Consider the following 18,828-nt stretch of genomic DNA (forward strand, 5'->3'; position numbering starts at 1 on the left):
ATATATATATATATACACATATATATATATACACATACATACATACATACATACATACATACATACATATATATATATATATATATATATATATATATATATATATATAAGATTTTTTACAACCCCTGGTAAGCCCCAATTATGGGAGGAAGCTAACTGCTTCCATCATCTGTCAATCGGCTTGTCACAAGAGTCCATCACAACAGAAACCCAATATCAAATAGCTTGAAATAGATCTATACTAGTCTCCCTTTATTTATTTATCAGCATAAATATAGTGTATATATATATATATATATATATATATATATATATATATATATATATATATATATATATATATATATATATATATATATATATATATATATAAAGTCACAACCCTTGGTATGCCCAAATATGGGAGGAAGTTCACTGTTTCCATTCTCTGTCCATCAGCTCGTCATAAGAGACCATCCAGACAGAAACCCAATATTTTTACTGTTGCCTTTGTTACGTTTGTGTTGGATTTATTTATCAGCACATAGTACAACATAAAGAAATTGGATGTAAATTGTAAACAGTGATTTGGAAAGGAGGATTATAAATTTTTGTCACTAAATATTATGGATGTTTAACAGTGGTGGGTTTCAAAATTTTTAGAACCTTTTCTGTGGGTGTGGCCTATTTTGTGAGCGTGGCTTGGCAGTCACATGACTGGGCGGGTATGGCCAACTTGACATCAGTCATGCACACTCAATTACATGACCACCACCACCCCCTAAGCCATGTGGCAAAATTTTTGGGGACTCTTATGAAGGGGGGGAAAGAGAGGGGAAAACCTCCTAAAAATAGACAACTGGAGGATTAAGGGCCAAAATTAGGGAGATCGGAGAAGGCAGGACAGAGAAGAATCCAGTAGAAAGCTATCACATGCTGGAGAAAGAACTTTGGGACATCGGAGGAGAAAGAACAGAGGGGAATCCAGTAGAAAGTTATCACATGCTGGGAAAAGAATTTTAGGAGATCAGAGGAGGCAGGACAGAGGGGAATCCAGTAGAAAGCTATCACACACTGGGGAAAGAATTTTGGGAGATCGGAGGAGGCAGAACAGGGTTCCATCACAAAACCGCGGTCGACTAAACCGCGCTCGACGAAACCGAGTAGCTGACGTCATCAACAGGGACAACAGCATGGAGACAGAAGCACGCTGTAAACGCTAAACCTTACATTAACCCCTAAACCTAAACCTAACCCCCCTAAACCTAATCCTAAACCTAACCCTAAACCTAACCCTTAACCTAACCCTAAACCTAACCCTAAACCTAACCCTAAACCTAAACCTAATCCTAACCCTTAACCTAACCCTAAACCTAACCCTAACCCTTAACCTAACCCTAACCCTTAACCTAACCCTAACCCTAACCCTAACCCTAACCCTAAACCTAACCCTAACCCTTAACCTAACCCTTACCTTAAGTTGAATCGGCTTGCTTTCAAAGCGCTATTTAAAGCGTCCTTCTTTCTCCGTGCTGGCTGTTGTCGCCCTGTTGATGACGTCAGCAACGCGGTTTAATCGGGCGCGGCTTAGTCGAGCGCGGTTTTGACGGGTAACGCAGAACAGAGAGGAATCCAGGAGAAAACTCCTGAGCTTGCCGCTGCTGTCTGGTGGATTGTGCCGCTGGAGCTCTCCATGCTTCTCCATTCACCACCTCCACTCCCAAGTATGGGACTTGACACCGAATTGCACATGTGGTGTTTTGGCTGCTTTCAGCAGCCTCTCTCCTATAGTGTTGCTGGGTCTAGATGCTCATTTTCCTACTTGGAAGCCAGGCTGTGCCCGCCTGCTCACTGCTTTTCCTTCCCTATCCCAGAAGACGAGGAAACCCAGAGGGACCCCTCACCCCGTGGATGGCTCCAGACCAGCGGAGTCTCATCCTTCTTTTTAACCAGGTGGCTGTCAGAAAGAAGAGGACAGCTTCTGCAGCTTGTGCAGAGCCGAATCCTCGCCTCCTGTTCTTCAGCTGCTGCACAAGCCCATGTGCCGTGCGCTGCCCTCTTTTCTCTTGACAGCTGCCTGGTTAAAAAGCAGGTCCGGAACCAATCCGGGAAGACCAGGAACGCGAGGTCCCCGAACTTTTCAAAGATGCCAGCCGTGCCACGAAAGCTCCCGCCACCGTCCACACCCCCATGACCGTGCTTTCTGGTGGCCAGGCATCTTAGGCAAGTCCAGGGATTTTGCAAAGGCCTTGTGAAGTCCCCAAACTTATCAAAGACCCCGGCCGCACCATGTAAGCTCCCGCCGCCATCCCCACTCCCTCGCCGGTGCTTTCTGGTGGTCAGGCATCTTAGGCAAGTCCGGGGACCTTGCAAAGGCCTTGTGAGGTCCCCGAATTTGTCAAAGACGCCGGCTGTGCCATGTAAGCTCCCGTTGCCATCCCCACCCCCGCACCCATGCTTTCTGGCAGCCAGGCATCTTAGGCAAATCTGGGGACCTTGCAAAAGCCTTGCAAGGTCCCCAAACTTTTCAAAGATGCCAGCCATGCCGCGTAAGCCCCCTCCGCCATCCCCACCCCCGCGCTTTCTGGCGGCCCTGCAGCCCTGCGCTATAAACGAGGCAGCAACAGAGAGCCAAGCAGGAAAAAAAGGTAAGTGGGTTTAGATAGGGTTCTTAGAAGCGGGCAGGGCAATTGATGAGCCAGCCAATCAGTGAGTGGGGGGGGTAAGATAGTGTGGACGGGTGGGGGGAGCGGGTGATGGAATGGCTTCTGGGCAGGCGGGGTGAGCGAGCAAGCGACAGGGCTGGAGCAGGCATTCCAGAAGTTACTTCTGGGTCCACTGGTCGAACCTCCTCTCACCAACCCATTCTCCTGAGCCAGTGTGAACAGGTAGAAACCGACCACTGATGTTTAGCCAGAATAGACCATAAGGATTTAGCATTATTGGAGGATATTAGAAATAGCAAATGAAATGCCAGTATGAGATTATGTTTTAAATCTTGGTATATTTTATGATAAAGGACGTTTAAACAATTATAGTCAAATGAAAATGGAGGTATGATGATGGTAATATGTATAAATATATCTTGAGTTAAAATACTTGAGTTAATATGAATTATGGTTGATGACTGTGGAAGAGATGCACGAAAGTCTTTTGTAACCAAGTGATACACTTTCTACAGTATGTAAAGAAGGAGGATTCTTTGTATTGTGTTTGTTTTGAAAATAACAAATACTTTTTTTAAAAAAAAGACTTAGTCAGAGGGACAATGTGCAAAGTAGCCGGCTCTCTAAGGCCTCAGGTTATAAAGGTGGCCTTGGGCAAATAACTGATTTTCCACTGTTGATGAAGAACAAGAATTGGAAACAGCCCAATAAGGTTTGTTCCATAGCCACACAATGCTGAGAGTCTTTGGTGGGTGCCAGGAGAGTATAAAAAGAATAGATACAAAATAGGAAACAAAATAGAGTATTTTGATGGGAAACAAAATAGAGTATTTTTGAAAGGATTAGGTTGATTAGCACAATACTACAAAGAGTTATTATTAGCATATTAGAAGAAATAAGAGATGGAACATTTTCCCCCCAGCCACTTGAATATTATTTCTTTTGTACAAGTGAAACTACACGTTTTTGCACAGAACACTAAATGAAAATCTTTGGTTCCCAGTTTTTGTCCAATGATCTCCAGATGCCCATCTTTCCCAACTTCTGTTACTTACTTGCTGGCAACTTGTCTCTCTTTTACAGCACGTTGCTGGAGGTGGAATATTTCCGCACAATCCATCACATATTTGTGGCCATGCTCTGTATCTTTGCCCTCAAACAAATCACTGTGGATTCCATCGATGAAGGACGGTATGATTCAGAAAAGGGGGCAGGATAGAAAGGCTGTCCTCTGATGTATGCTAATTATGGGGAGAATGTGGGATGTGGTGCTATTTGTTTTGTGCTAAGGAACACAGTAGTAATCCTAAAAGCACATTTACCTAATCTTTAAACTTAGGTTCCATCCAAAGTTTAACATCCTTGAGGCCTTGCAGGCAGCTTGACCCTGCTGCATCTCCTCCCATTTGTCACTGTTCATCTACTAGCTGAAAAGAAAATGGAATTTGTTCTTCTCCTTGTCTTTGTGCTCCTGTTAAACAGTAACACTTGGGACCCTCCTATGCCCACCTAGAGATTAAACCTAAGTGAGAAATGCCTCCATTGGTGCCACCTTTGCTAGGCATCCAAATACACTCCTCTATGCTAGTCATCTAGTTACACAGATACACTTCTTCTACTCCTCCTTCTGAATGAATCTTGTTACCTTTTGGATCTTTCTGTGGACGTGTTCATGGCTGAGCATATGCGTTGTTTCACATTGTATGCAACTGCCATTTGTTGTCATGATTTGTATTTGTACTATATTCCATTTCTTTTGACCAGTGGTCAAAACAATAAATAAATTGATTAATTGACTGATTGACTTTAAGAAAAGCAGGCTAAATTTACTATTAATAAAGGAATGGGAAAATGTAGAAAATAGGAACAGTGAAAGATATTACATGAAGGAAACTAATCCTTTTGGAGAGGATGGGATATGAAAAAATACAAATGACCATTTGATGGTGGCAGGGAGATATAAAAATATTTGCTGTGTCACCTATATTTCAGCTGGATTTTGTAATCCAGATCCAGTAGCCATAGGAAGGAAAAACATAAGGATCTAATCAGGGTTAGTCATCAGGACCAGAGGTTTAGTCTTCCGAGTTTTGGACTCGTGCTGGAGCCCATCTTCAGGGAACTTCTCTCTCACCAGAACGTGGGAGTGACGCCACCCTAAGAGAATTGATAGGAGCATTAGACTCTATATTTAACAGATCAGAGGTAGAAGAGCCAGAAAAACATGCCATTAATTAGGCAAAAGTATTGGCAATGCTGATTGCACACAAACCAAACAATAAGTTCTGTCCAATGGAGCAACACACCTTGAAGGACCTGGAAAACAAACCAACAAACATTCAGGTGAGAGAGGACTTCCCTGAGGATTTGCTCCAGCACGAGTCTGAAGCTTGGAAGATCAAACCTCCACTCCCGGCAATTGACCCTGATTGAATCCCCCAACATTATCCTGGGATACGTATTTTTGCCTTCATTCATGGGAAGTCTCCATCTACCTATGAAAAATCTGGTTCTGGCATCATTCCAGCCTTTTGGCCATTCTGCTCACTGTAATGTTTATTTGTTTTTAATGCTGTGTGCTGCCATGGGCCACTTTTTAATTGGGAAGGCTTACAAATGAAATAATTCCTCAAAGGAAAAGGAGAAGGAAATGTCCATGATAGGCAAATCCTTGAAATCACCAGCAGTTCTGTAGAAGCTGAAGCATTGTTAGAAGTTCTGCTTTATTCTATAGAAATGGTAGAGGGTTATTATACAGCCATACAGATTGGTAGCAGAGTATGGTTATGTAGCTATACAGATCAAATAAAGTGTACAGTGTATAATCACTATGGGCCTTGCTGCTTAATGGTTTCAACTGTCACAACTGTTGCAGGAAACTCTCCTCAGAACATAAGGGAACCATAGATCATAACCATAGGTGCTAAGTAAACACTGCCATCTACTGGCTGATTAATTCTGTAGTTGGAATACATTCTAACATGTATTGGAACAAGCATGAAGCGGATGAAGGAAGGAGTCCAATAGAAGACAGAGAGCCAAGCTCACATTCACAGTCAGGGATCTAATTGGGTCACTTTGGGTTAGTTGATCAATCTCTCAGCTTTCACTGGGGATACAATCAGAAGGAAAGTCCAGGTGTTTCACCTTGAATTTTCAAAATGGAAGATTTACAGGAAATAAATGTCTTATACAATTACCTAAGCTCCACATGAGCTGTAGAAAGCTCAGGGGGATGTACCAAAAAAGGATTGGACATTATTCTGATAGGAATGTTGAGTAATGTTCCTAATATGACAGACCCTTCAAAAAAACCTTGCCGTCCTCTACTCCTGGTCCATTTAAATTCTGCTAGGAACCTTTTTGTGGGTCCAATATTTAAGGATGAGCAATAGTTGAAATTATGAAGGTTATGAAACAAAGATTATGAAACAAAACAAGATTATGAAACAAATGAGGGGAACTGATCGTAATTTTTTCACTTGGAGGTGGGTTTTCCGTCATTTTAACTCTGTTCTGACTATTTTGAAGAGTTCATGGGAACTTTCATGAGTTTCCTTCCTCAAAATAGCAGGACCAATCCCCTTCACTTTTCATCAGTCATGCCACTGAATATTGGGGATAACCCAGAGAAACTGCTTATTTCACTTGAAACATCCTCATCTTTTGGGCAGCATCCTTAGAATATTTTTTCTTCTTTCTCTTCCACAGTCTTGTTTTGGATTTCGAGCTCTTTATCATTGGCTTTCAACAGCTGCCCACAGCACTCTTGGCCTGGCTCTGCATGTTCCTCTACACCTTATTTGTGCCCTATCAGGCCCTGCAAATGTGGTCAGGCTGCTTGAAGACGACCAGGTTCCCCAACCTCTTGACGGCCACCTTGGTGTTCCTGGTGCTGCTCTGCCATGCTGCAGTGCTGGGATTCTTCCCCGTCTATATTGCTGTCTACTGTAATTTGGGAATTGCCTCCCGTAAAATTGTCCCCTTTGAGCAGGTATGGCACTGGGGCAGCACAAAGAAAGTGGGTACAGGGGAAAGGAGTTCTTAAACAGAAATGAGAGAAGCTAAGGTTGACGTTTGAAGTGAAGTTGGAATTATGAAGGAATTCTGGTTGCCCCAGGACATCTCAGTGTGAAACGTAAAGATAGTAGCAAGCGCTAGAAAGGCCCCCTGTAGCATAAATGTATACTTCCATATACAGGCCATATATTTGCCATTGTACAGAGAAGACATTCCAACCTCACTCCAGGTTTAGGTAGCTTTCTCCTGTCTGGCATCCAGTGGTGGGATTCAGCCAGTTCAAACCACTTCAGGAGAATCAGTTGTTAACTTTCTGAGCAGTTTGGTGAACTGGTTGTTGGAAGAAATCATTAGGGCAGAGAACCGGTTGCTAAATTATTTGAATCCCACCACTGCTGCTATCCTCTGAACGGCCTAGACAAACCCCAAATAGAGTCATTAAGGATAGGCCAGGTTAAAGATACATACTTCCCTACACATTGCCCTGAAGAAGATATACAGTACATTTTTAAAAGTCTTGTGACAGAAGATATGGTCCTTAGCAGACATCGTCATGTATATGTCATATATAAATGGTGACAGTAGCACTTGCCATGGCCTCAAATATATGTTCTTCTTGCTAGCTAGAATAAAAGCAGATTTCATACAAGCAAGATGTTGAGTAGAAAGATAGTATAGCTTACAGTTAGCCAAGTGAGTAAGCAGGGGCCATTTCCGTCTGAAAAGTCTAGACAGACAGAGTGGGGAGCACCATGGGATCCATAGGATCCACCATGGGAACATGGGAACAACATGACTCAACTTCACGCTGTTTCCTTGCTCGTTCCCCTGTCTGGCATAAATCCGGTTCCTGATGAAAAGCTACTCATTTCTGCGAGAATCGATGCCTCCTCTTCTCCACGCTAGGAACCAAGTTGGTGAGTTTGACTTGGAGATTCTTAGTGCTGATTACGATAGCTACAAGTCACCCTCATAGTCCCCAAACTGATTTTCCACCAATTGCAGCATCTGAGTTGTAGCATAAGATAATCATTTAACCATTGGCTTCCACATGCTGATTGCTATCACAGACTTTCTCAACCTATGAAAGAATTGGATTACACTTTCTATTTGCCTATCAGTGATTTGGTAGATGTTGTAAGTAGATTTTAAGTGTTGCAAAATACTAAGAAAAGTAATATGGAAGCAAAGCAAAGCAAACCTCTTGCCTGGGTCAAGTATATTTCTCCAAATTCCTCACAAATCACAATTTCTCCTATTTGCCAGCCTTTATTTTGCAGAAAAAACTGCAGAATATAGGTGATTAATCCTTGTGAATACATGGAATTCCTTGTTTGTTGCTTTTGTATACCAATGGAGGCAGATTTTCAGAAAGCTGAATTCTGCATCCTGTATCACACCTTAACTACTTTTTGTACATGGGATGTATCATAAGCTATTTTTTCTACATAGGAAATATGCTAATAAGAAGAGGTGTGGTGGCACAGTGTTTAGAATGCAGCATTGCAGACAGATTCTATCAACTGCTAGATGTTTGATTCTCACCAGCTCAAGGTTGATCTTCCATCCTTCCAAGGTTCGTAAAATGAGGACCCAGATTGTTGGGGACAATATGCTGACTCTGTAAGAGACGGCTGTAAAGCTTTATGAAGCTATATATACTGTAAGAATAATTGTTATTGCTATTGCTATCGTCATGTACAGATTAAGCTTTGCTTAATTTCCACTTGAGCAACATGGAAGCTCCAGGGCAACTATTTCTTCAGTGCAGCTGAAGTTTCAACCATTCCTTTGCTTCTTTCCCTCCCACTCCAGGGAAGATAAGCTGTCCTGAATTCTCAACCTACTTATATTTTCTCTTCTGCCCAACTTTGATCTACAGAATGAGCTATCCAAGGTAACTCCTTGCATATTGTGTTTTTGGGCTCCCTGGTTTCTCAGCTCTGTGAGAAAAGGAATGGGCAAAATGGGCTTCAGGAGATACAGTTCATGCCCCCAGAGCAACCTTGTAACCATTGTATTTTCCAAGAAAAGGGAACTACTCTGTTATATCTCAACTCAATCCCTGCTCCTTTCCTTATAGAGATCCATACATCCGCTGGAGTTATGTCATCCGAAAACTGGTCGAGGTGAGAGAAACACATTAAGTTTTCATTGACGGATGGCTTTTTCTGGCCTCTCTGTGAATTAGAAATGTGCTTGGGGACTATTGGATTTTTGCACAAGACTCAGCTAGACTGGTAACCCTAAGGTGTCTTAGCTGGCCAAGGGAGTAAATACCAACAATACTATTTTAAGAAGCCCTGGGTGACCAAAGGCCACCATTTAAATTTCCCAGAGTTCTGTAGCCTTGAGTGAATGAGTTATAACATTTCTCCTGAGACATACTTGATGCAAATCAGTTCACTTTCCTAAGAGATGTTCAATTTAAAGCTTTAGACACAATGTACGTATTTTCAAATATCTCCCACAGGAAAAGGAAAGGAAAAAGGGGTTTGGAAGAGAGCAGAGTTGGTGGAACTTAGAACCACTCAGGATGTGTGTAGTGCAGAAATCTATGACAGATTGACTAAAATTAAACAGAAGAGGGGCTGGTGTTGGAGGACAGTATTTGGGTTTTGTAGGATATTAAAATGGCAGCCAAATCCAGCTTCTGAGATCATAGACCAGAAGAACGATTCTCTTAGTCATAGTTGAGAGCTGACAACCTGTATGCCTTGCCAGAACAACATGGAGATGCCAGTAGGTCGCTAAGGTAGAGTTTTTTCTCTGTTCCACAGTTCTTGGCTGGTATATATTTTGTGAATTTCCTTCTGAAATACTATTTCATCCCCAACTTGAGCAACATGCATAAGCAGCCTTTCACCATCAAAACCCTGCTGCTCTCCATCTTTGATTCAGTTATACCCGGTATGTGGAAATAATTGTGATTTCGTTTGTTTAATGGGATTAAGCAGTAATGCTACGCAATTGGGATGTTGACCTCATCTGTAGAAGAAACAGGAGAGCCTCAAACACAATCAGGATGATTTATCACATTTTAGAGAAAGTGAAGAGAGACATACTACAGGTAGTTCTCAACATACAACCATTTGTTTAGTGACCTTCGACAGAACTGAAAAAGGGACTTATAAACGTTTTTCAGTTACGATCATTGCAGCATTCCCATGGTCACGTGATCAAAATACATGCCATCAATACTGGTGGGAAAAGTCGTAAAATGGGGGCAGTCGTAAAATGGTCTCATTTAGCAATACAAATTTTGGACTCAATTGTGGTCATACGACCAGGACTATATGTATCAGCTAAGTGGTACACAGCCATCCAGAGTTATTTTGGATAACGAGGCACAGCATATATATTTAATAGATAAATAGTTACTTCATACAACAAGCCAAAATATTTATGATTTTGGCCTATATGTAACTGCTACAGAAAATGATGGTGTAGGTCTGGCAGGCTGCTTGTTTTATTCATGATGAAAGTATGTGAAATAGATCAAAAGTCAAGCAAAGAAGTCTTTATGAATTCATTGTTGAATGATTCTGTTTCCTGTAAAAGTGCTTTCGCAACCTGCAGATATTTACTCTTTTCTTCTGCTTTTGCCTTAATTATTCTCCAAGTGCCATGCTCTATATCAGTGGTGGGATGCAAAAAAATTTTACTAGCAGTTCTGTGGCCATGGCTTGGGGGGCGTGGTATGGCTTGGTGGGCATGGCTTAGTGGATGTGGCAGGAAAAGGTTAGTGTAAAATCTCCATTTCTTCCTGATTAGCTGGGAGTCAGGAGGCAGAGAATAGATGGGGTTGGGGCAAGTCAGAAGTGGTATATACCCGTTCTCCAAACTACTTAAAATTTCTGCTGCCGGTTCTCCTGAACTGGTCAGAACCTGCTGAATAACACCTCTGCACTATATGCCCTTTTGAACATTGCCCAAATCCATCATCCTTCCTTGGAGTTCAACTTGAACACCATCCACGTTGACAAAACAACTGTCAGTCAATTGCAAAAGCCAGCTTTGCATGGAGCAACTTATATCCTACAACAATACCTTTAACACCCTCAAACATTTGCCTATCCCTTGGACTCAATAGGTGGACAAAAGGGTCATAAAATCAGTCAAAAAATCTGATTAACTGTGACCAACACCAACAGTAATAATGGTGGACTCACACATCAATTTGCGGGTGTCTAAATCTTAGACAATGTAGGCTACAGCCTTTGTTAAAAGCAGGTGTATATCACACTAAAAGTGATCTTCTCCAGTCATACAGTGCCACGGTACTTTAATCCTTGTTTAGTGACCACAGTTGGGACCACCAATATGAACATTGAGTGAAGTGGTTGCTAATTAGTATATAAAACTGCAAGTTCGTGTCAGTGTCTCTGACTCCATTTGGACACCAGCTGAATGGCATCAATGTGTAGGCGTCTAAATCTTTGACAATGCAGGGTTATAGCCTTAATTAAAAACAGGTACATCACACTAAAAGAGATCTTCTCAAGTCATACAGTGCCATGGTACTTTAGTCCTTGTTTAGTGACCACAGTTGGAACCAGGAACTTGAAAGTAAAATGGTTGCTAAGTAATACCATAACTGTGTGGTGAGATTACTTCAGCTTTCTTTGGTTTTGCCAACCTTTGAAGGTTATAAATGTAGGGTTGGTTGCAAAAGTAGGTTTTTCATCACCATCATGACTGCAAATGGCCATAATCAAGGTAGTTCCTAACAATGGAAACTAAAAAAATAACATAGTCCAGCCATTCTGCTTTTCTTCCACTTGGATATGCCCAAAGTACTTTTAAAAAGTCAGTTGGACTTTCTTGGGTTTTTTTCTGTGAAAGCTTTATTTCTCATCCAAGAAGATTCTTAGTTCATTTTCAGAACTGAAGAAGCTTCTCCGATGAGAAGTAAAACATTTTTAAGGAAAAACCCCAGAAAGTCAAGTTGCCTTTTCTAAAGGCCTTTGGGACAATGATGACCTGGATGATTAAGAATCTCTATAGACATTCCATTAGGATATTAGCCTAAAAGTCTAACCTGATTTGCAATTGTCTTTCTTAAATCTGTAACAATAATTGAATTTTTAATCTCTTCCTTCTCCTGAAAGTGGGAAAAATTAATGTATTTCTTTACCTCTCTCATTCAGGGATATCATTTCTATTCGTGGTCTTCTATTTCTTCCAGGACTGCTGGCAAAACATATTTGCTGAGATCCTGCACTTTGCGTACCGTTCTTTCTACAAGGTGATGACAAGGGGGGTGGAGGGCAAGAATGATATAGGACATCTGGATTTCATTCCTCATGGAGATACTATTTTTAACAGTTTATTTATACATTTTCATTTAACATACAAAAGAGCTTTGTGAACAGTGTATTGACTGGGTCAATTTGCGTACGTAATAATACTTTTCCAGTTCCTAATTTCTACGTCTATTATCCAACCTTTTATAAAACATACCCCATGTTCAAAAATACTCTGTTCTTCTTTCTTTTATCTTTAATGTCAGTCTGTCCATTTCTGCATCTCATGGATATACTTGAATGGTCCATTGGCCATGAAGAACAGTTTGAAAAACTTTGGAAAGAGTCTGAGAGGTTATGGCTCTGAAAGAAAAGCAAATTTCAACCTGCCTAAACAACTGTATTGAAGAAACTGACACTGAACTATCCGATTGCTTGTAATCAAAGTAATAAATACAGGTGGTCCCTCATTTAGCAACTGGGTGCACTTACAACTATGATGATAAAGTTATGATTAATCCTTACATTTACAACCTCTGCAGGTCTCTAAAGTGAAGGACAGTAGAACTAAGATTGCAAACATGTTTTTTCCCTACTAATTGTTTTAATGGGCTTGTAAAATATTTCAATTTTTGCTTTTATCATATGGCACTGCAGTCACTTTAGGTGAGATAGGTAGCTCTGTAAATTCAACAATATATTAGGCAAATAAATAACGTAACTTAACAACTACTTAACAACCTTGTTGCTGTTCCCAATTGTGGTCACTAAATGAAGACCACCTGTAGAAACATGTATGTTTAGGGACTATAGGAGGCCTGGTTGGCAGTTGCAATTTCCCACTGGTTTCCCTACTGACTTAGTGATGGAAATTCTAATCAACGACTGTCCTTGTAACTCAAGGACTACCTGTAACAGACAATCTAGAGTGGATTGTCTCTTTCCTTGCCAAAATACAGTGATGTTCCCGTTTGAAGCCTGGCATTTCTGTGTTGTTGTTTTTTTTAATTAAAAAATATTTTAATTTTTAATTTAAAACAAGTACAACATCTTTCTTTACATGCTATAGGAAGTGTGTCAGTCGGTCACAAATAAACTTTCGTGCATCTCCTCCACAGTCAACAAACATAACTCATGTTAACTCGAGCATTTTAACTCAAATATTCATACATATCACCATCATCATATATCCATTTTCATTTGACTGTAATTATTATTTAAAAATATTAGTAAGAATAATAATCTTAAACAATACATGCCCACACCAGTGGGAAAAGAAAAAAATAAAAATAAAAAAGACAAAAAGAACAAAAAACAAGGCAGGAAAGAAAAAACAAAACAAAAACAAAACAAAAAAAGAACACAGGTATATATTATATTTAAAAAAAGTATATCAGCTGGTTACAACATGTTTTGGTGCATCTCTTCCATTAATTCATATTAATTCAAATATCTTAACTCAAATGTTTACCATATTAACATCATTATACCTCCACTTTTAGTTGACTACAGTTATTTAAACATCCTTCATCCTTGACTATGCCAAAGAATTAATCCATAACACCTGCTGACATTTCATTTACTTGTTTGTAAAATCCTCTATTAACATCAAATCCTCATATCCTATTTTAGCTGAACATCCATAATATTTAATACCAAATATTCCATCTTCCATGCAGTATAGTTTATTATCATTCTCCCTTCTTTATGTAGTTATATCATATATCATAACATTTTCCCCATATTAATTAACATTTAACTGTATATATTTTATTTTATTTTTTAATAGTGATAATTATTGTGATTAATACCCTTTGCATATAATCCAAAAATATTTCCAACCTTCCTTTCTCATATCCAATTATTATTTATCATATCAACTCCACATTATATACATTACTATCAATATCAATTATTATTCAGCTATATCTATTACAAATAAGAGTAATTGGATTTAGCTAATTTTCAGTTGCATTCTTCAATCTATCAGCCTATGTCTCTCCAATAGCAAAACTTCCTTAGTCCTATTGCCATTCTTAAAACAAGTTCCCCAAACGTTTTTATAAGCAAGTCCAAACAGAAATATCTTCGCACCTTTTTGCTTAGGGTGCCTCTGGTGTAATAACGTTGTCCTTGGCTTGTTCCACTCAATTTGTCTTTGATTTTCAAGGGTGGTATCGAAAATTCTGCAAATAATGTTTCATAAAGTATAGATTCTTTGATGCTTCTCATTCCTCCTGCAATCTGTCTTTTGAGATAAATTTTCTGTATGGCTGCCCCTCTTTCAAGCGTTGCATCTCTTTCTCTTTCTGCCTCCGAAGTAGACCAGACGCCCGACGTGTCAGCAAGTTGAGAGACTTCCTTTCTGACATTCTTCATTTGAATTTCAGGAGCACTCAAACATTCAACGTTCTCACTCTTTCCTTCATATTTTAATGTTAAAAACAACAGATAGTCCAGTTTTTTTTCAGATTTTTCATATGTATCAAACAACTTTTGAAAAGCGGAAAAAATCATTTGAAACGAATCACTTGAAGCAAGTATAGACGCCATGATGTGACGCAGAAGATATTTGCAAGTAAGGACACGCTGGGAGCTATGCAATCTTATCTGATCTTAGACCAACACAGCCAAGCAGTAAAAGTGTCAAGTTATAAGAAGCCAAATTATAGTAAATTGGTTTACAGCCCACTTAAGGAGAGCCTGAGGGAGTGTTGAAGTAAACTTTCCTTTATCCACGTAAACAGCATTCAAAACATTTAAGAAATAGGGTAACCACCAGCCATAAATCCATTTTAAAAAAACCAATTCGCCGCTAGATTCTTCTGTTCTTTGGTTTCAATTAGCTTAGATTTTAATGTGGACCGTCTCTCTTTGAGTAATAAAATCAGCTTACCAGTTGAAATCACTTCTACCATTCTTAGGGGCTACCTGCAGTTTCGGTTAGCATACAGCTAATCCAGAAAGGGTTGGCAAAAGGGGTTGAATTCCGAGCCCCCCCGAGACCTGCGAACGTCTCTGAGGTCACTGGATCTCCCCAAACCTTCACTGTCTCTTCAGGACAGCTAGGATCGAAAACGACCTGTCCAATTCCTCCGGAATAGGGGAATTTCAGGAATGGCCTGAAACTCTGTCTTCTCACTGCTAAGCCCCGCCTTCTTCCCTGCATTTCTGTGTTTTTCATGCTCTTAATTTCATTCTTCCTTTCAAGGACTGGTGGAATTCCACATCATTCTCGGCATTTTTTCGGTCATGGAATGGGATTGTACACGATTGGCTGTACTGCTATATTTATCAAGATTTTCTGTGGGTAGGTAAGGCCGTAATGGACTGTGAGAATAATCTTTGGGGGCAGGAGGAAGAACTGCAGCCAGGGCAATGGTCAAAAGGAGATGTCTCAGCTCAGAGCAGGATTGGGGGTAGAATAACATGTCAGGAGGGATTCTTCCTTGTGGTTCAGAAAATAAAGGTCAGGAACGGGGGAAGTGCTTTCAGCCTTGCAAGATTCTATTTCTGTAACTTTGCAATAAAAGTACTATTATTGGTTTACTGTCTGGATTACCTGAAAGGGCTGACAAGCTTACCAAACTCACCCTATATTACCCCCTAAAGTACACCTTCTCTGTGTAATTTCTCTATGCCTGTCTTCATTGTTTATTGGTGAACACCAGGATGAGGTCTATAATTCACTTGTGCTCCTTCTCTTCCAGCTGATAGGAGGGAGAGCCCGAGCTGGAGCTATGTTCATAGTCTTCCTTTTGTCACTTATCTGAGTTGTGCCTCACAGAGACTCATTGCCAATATTTTATTGTACAGCTTTGCCCTTGGAAGCTATCGGCCTGGCAATTGTCCAAGGACTGATAAGGTCTGTTGTTGTAATTATACTTTGAAAGGCTTATTTCCGGGACTTTGCTGGAATTGAACACAAGGAATTCACATTCGCCAAAAAAAGGGGGGGTTTCAGGACAAGGAGTCTGTTTTGTGATTCTGTTAAATCTAAGTCAGAACATGTTTCTCAATCTTGGTGACTTTGACTACAGCTTCCAGAATTCCCCAGGCACCCATCTACATTGCATTATTGCCCCATATGATGCACTGTGTGGTTAGGATGGAGGCAGCTTTTTCATGCTTGAGAAAGTTATTTTGGTATAGTATTTTTTTCAAATCTTGCTGGTCATTGACTGAGTAAACAGTGGTTCTTCTATAAGAAAATTAAGATTCTTTATTCCAGCAGTAGGAATAATGTAATCTCAAACAGGAACAGTTTTACAAATTAAAAAGAAAGAGCAAAAATTAATAACTGGAAAACAAAATTTTGTTATTTCAGAAGTCCAGTCACATTTCCAAAACAGATGTTTTAATCACGATAATCACTCAGATAAAAGAGCAACAGGAAAATAGCCTAGGTTCTAGGAACAGAGAGTTCCACCTGCAACGACAATGCTTTGAGAACTCTATTTCCCAAATTATTTTACCTCCATGGAAGTAGGGATGGGCATATTGTCTTGTAATTAACATGGAAATTGCTAACAATTATTAGAAATCAATAAATGAGAGATCTCCTTGCTTCAGTGTGTCCGGAATATACAAAATTAACCCTTTTTCTGTTTGTCCTCATAGTGTTCTTTAATTTCATTCTCAATGATAAGAGAAAAGGCCCTGTCTGGAACATCATCATATGGATATGCCTCTGTTTGGGCGTAGCAATCTTTTTCTCCTTATACTGCCAAGAGTTGTTTGCACAGGCCCACTGTCCACTCAAGGAGGTGAATAGACAGTTTATGTTGTGGAGTTGGAATTAGTCTTGGGTTCCCTCTTCATAACATTTTTCATTAATGAAAATATATCTTCTTCCAAGAGGGTCAAGCCTTCTAACTGCCTATATTCCATCTGCTCAAATCAAGATAAAGAAGGTGGGGAATTCAGAAACACCAGGAACTGCAAATGAAATTGCAGCTAAGATAAGATCTTATTCTAATTCTGCTGGTATTGGCAATGGCTAATAGCAGCTTAGAGGATATTGTCTGTACACATATATACTTACTAATTAACTTGACAGACTTACCAACTTACCAACTGACCGACCAGTTAGTTTGTGCCATTAAGTTGGTTCCTAGTAACAACATAAATAGATCTTCTCCATGTTGATCTATGCCTTCTTGTTCTTTCAAGTCTCCCAATGATTCAGTCATAGCCAGTATAACTGACTCCATCCACTTTGCTACTGGTCATCCTTCTCTATCCTTCCTTCCTTTTCCGATATTCTCTATTCCTAGCTTTATTTACCTGCACCTATGCTAGCTCAAAATAAATATGTATTTGATTTTTATCCTGCTTTTATTTCTGGTGAACTTTTATATATATATCCAATGCTCCTTCTTCTTAACTTTTGAGATGGGCTGGGCTGAAAGAGAGTGACTGGCCCCCAAGTCACCCAACTTACTTTCATCCCTAAGGGAGGCCTAGAACTCACAATCTCCTGGTTTCTAAGCTAGTACCTGAACCATCACACCAAACCATCTCTTAAGTTAAATAAGTTCTATCTCATCACTGTTGGGGAAAACAGAGGCCCGGAATACATATTTGCATGAATGTGGAAACTACAGTAGGTATTGTTAAAAATGAGAGCATATTGGTTTCAGCTTTTGTTGCTTTCAGATATAAAGAGTGTGATGAAATAGGAGAAAAAAAATCCTCTCTAATCTGGCTGAAACCACTTAATTAAAGTTTGCTTTATTATTCCTTATATTAATTTATTAAGATTATGTCTGAGTCACCTTTTGGCTCTAAAAGATTAAATAATTAAATCCAATCAATAAAAAATAAAGATAAAATATTTCACATTAGCTGTTTTTTGGATCATTCAATATGTGAAAAAAGCATCTGACTGTTATTGATATATGAATGTTGCAAAGTTCTTTTTTTTAAAAAAAAATTTTATTTTTCTTTCTCATATATACATTCACAATAATACATTCTTATAAATCCTATTAATATTTATATGTTATCTTTTAACATTTATCACAGTTTAAATTTAAAATTTAAAAATATAATTGGGATCACTTTTTTGCCACCCCCCACATCCATCTTATTTTACAACAACCCTACTTCTTCTAATATCCCAACCTCCCTTCTCTACCTTCTTCTTCCCTCTTCTCCTTTCTCTTTTCTTCTTCCCCTCCCTCTCTCCCACTCCTCTCTTCTTCCCCTTCCTACCCTCTCTCCTACTCTTACTACCCCTCCATTGCTTCCTCTCCTTTTCCCTTTATTCCTTCCCTCTCCTTCCTCCCTCCTTCCATTGTTGTATTTACTTATTTTCCTCTTCACTCTGATGGATTTTTGGGGTGGAATTCAAGGAAACACGATTCCATATTTACATGAAAATAGGTTCTCTCTTTCACATTTTATTTTCATTATAATAGTTTCACATGTATCATTTTTTGACTGTATATTAATACTTTTCTGTTTTTCCCTTCCCCTCCTTTGTTTAGTAGTATATCGTCTGGGTTGCTTAATCTGTAATCTTTTATTCATATTCCTTTTCTAGCCAGTCATAAAATCACCCCCATGTCCTTTATTCTCAAAATTAATCTGTTCATTTCTGCACCGTCCAATATTTTCTTTATTATCTCTCCTTTTGACAGGATTTTGTCTGTTTTCCAATTCTGTGCAAATACAATTCCAGCTGCCGTTAATACATTTACAATCAAGTATTTCAATTCTCTATTGTATGTTTCCAGTATAATTCCCAATAAAAAGATTTCTGGTTTAAAGTCTATATGTTTTTGTATCATTTTTTCCAACCAGGTGTGAATATCTTTTTGCTTCTATACAAGTCCACCACATATGATAATATGAACCTGGTATCTGATGACATTTCCAACACTTTTCCGATTTATTCTTGAACATTCTTGCCA

At 39.4% G+C, this 18,828-nt stretch overlaps 1 protein-coding gene across 1 annotated transcript in view; it reads left to right on the plus strand.

Annotated features, from left to right (window-relative positions):
* LOC116504381 (sterol O-acyltransferase 2-like) overlaps positions 1–18,828 on the plus strand; it is a 36,939-nt gene that overhangs the window by 2,195 nt on the left and 15,916 nt on the right. Inside the window, exons 3-12 of the mRNA XM_032211367.1 lie at positions 3,729–3,836; positions 6,357–6,639; positions 7,507–7,582; positions 8,481–8,562; positions 8,749–8,794; positions 9,507–9,575; positions 15,123–15,221; positions 15,622–15,671; positions 15,952–16,013; positions 16,532–16,677. Coding sequence (XP_032067258.1) covers positions 3,729–3,836; positions 6,357–6,639; positions 7,507–7,582; positions 8,481–8,562; positions 8,749–8,794; positions 9,507–9,575; positions 15,123–15,221; positions 15,622–15,671; positions 15,952–16,013; positions 16,532–16,677 — 1,021 coding nt within the window. The remainder of the gene's footprint in view (positions 1–3,728; positions 3,837–6,356; positions 6,640–7,506; positions 7,583–8,480; positions 8,563–8,748; positions 8,795–9,506; positions 9,576–15,122; positions 15,222–15,621; positions 15,672–15,951; positions 16,014–16,531; positions 16,678–18,828) is intronic.

This window comes from Thamnophis elegans, chromosome 2 (genome assembly GCF_009769535.1).
Source record: "Thamnophis elegans isolate rThaEle1 chromosome 2, rThaEle1.pri, whole genome shotgun sequence".
NCBI lineage: Eukaryota > Metazoa > Chordata > Lepidosauria > Squamata > Colubridae > Thamnophis > Thamnophis elegans.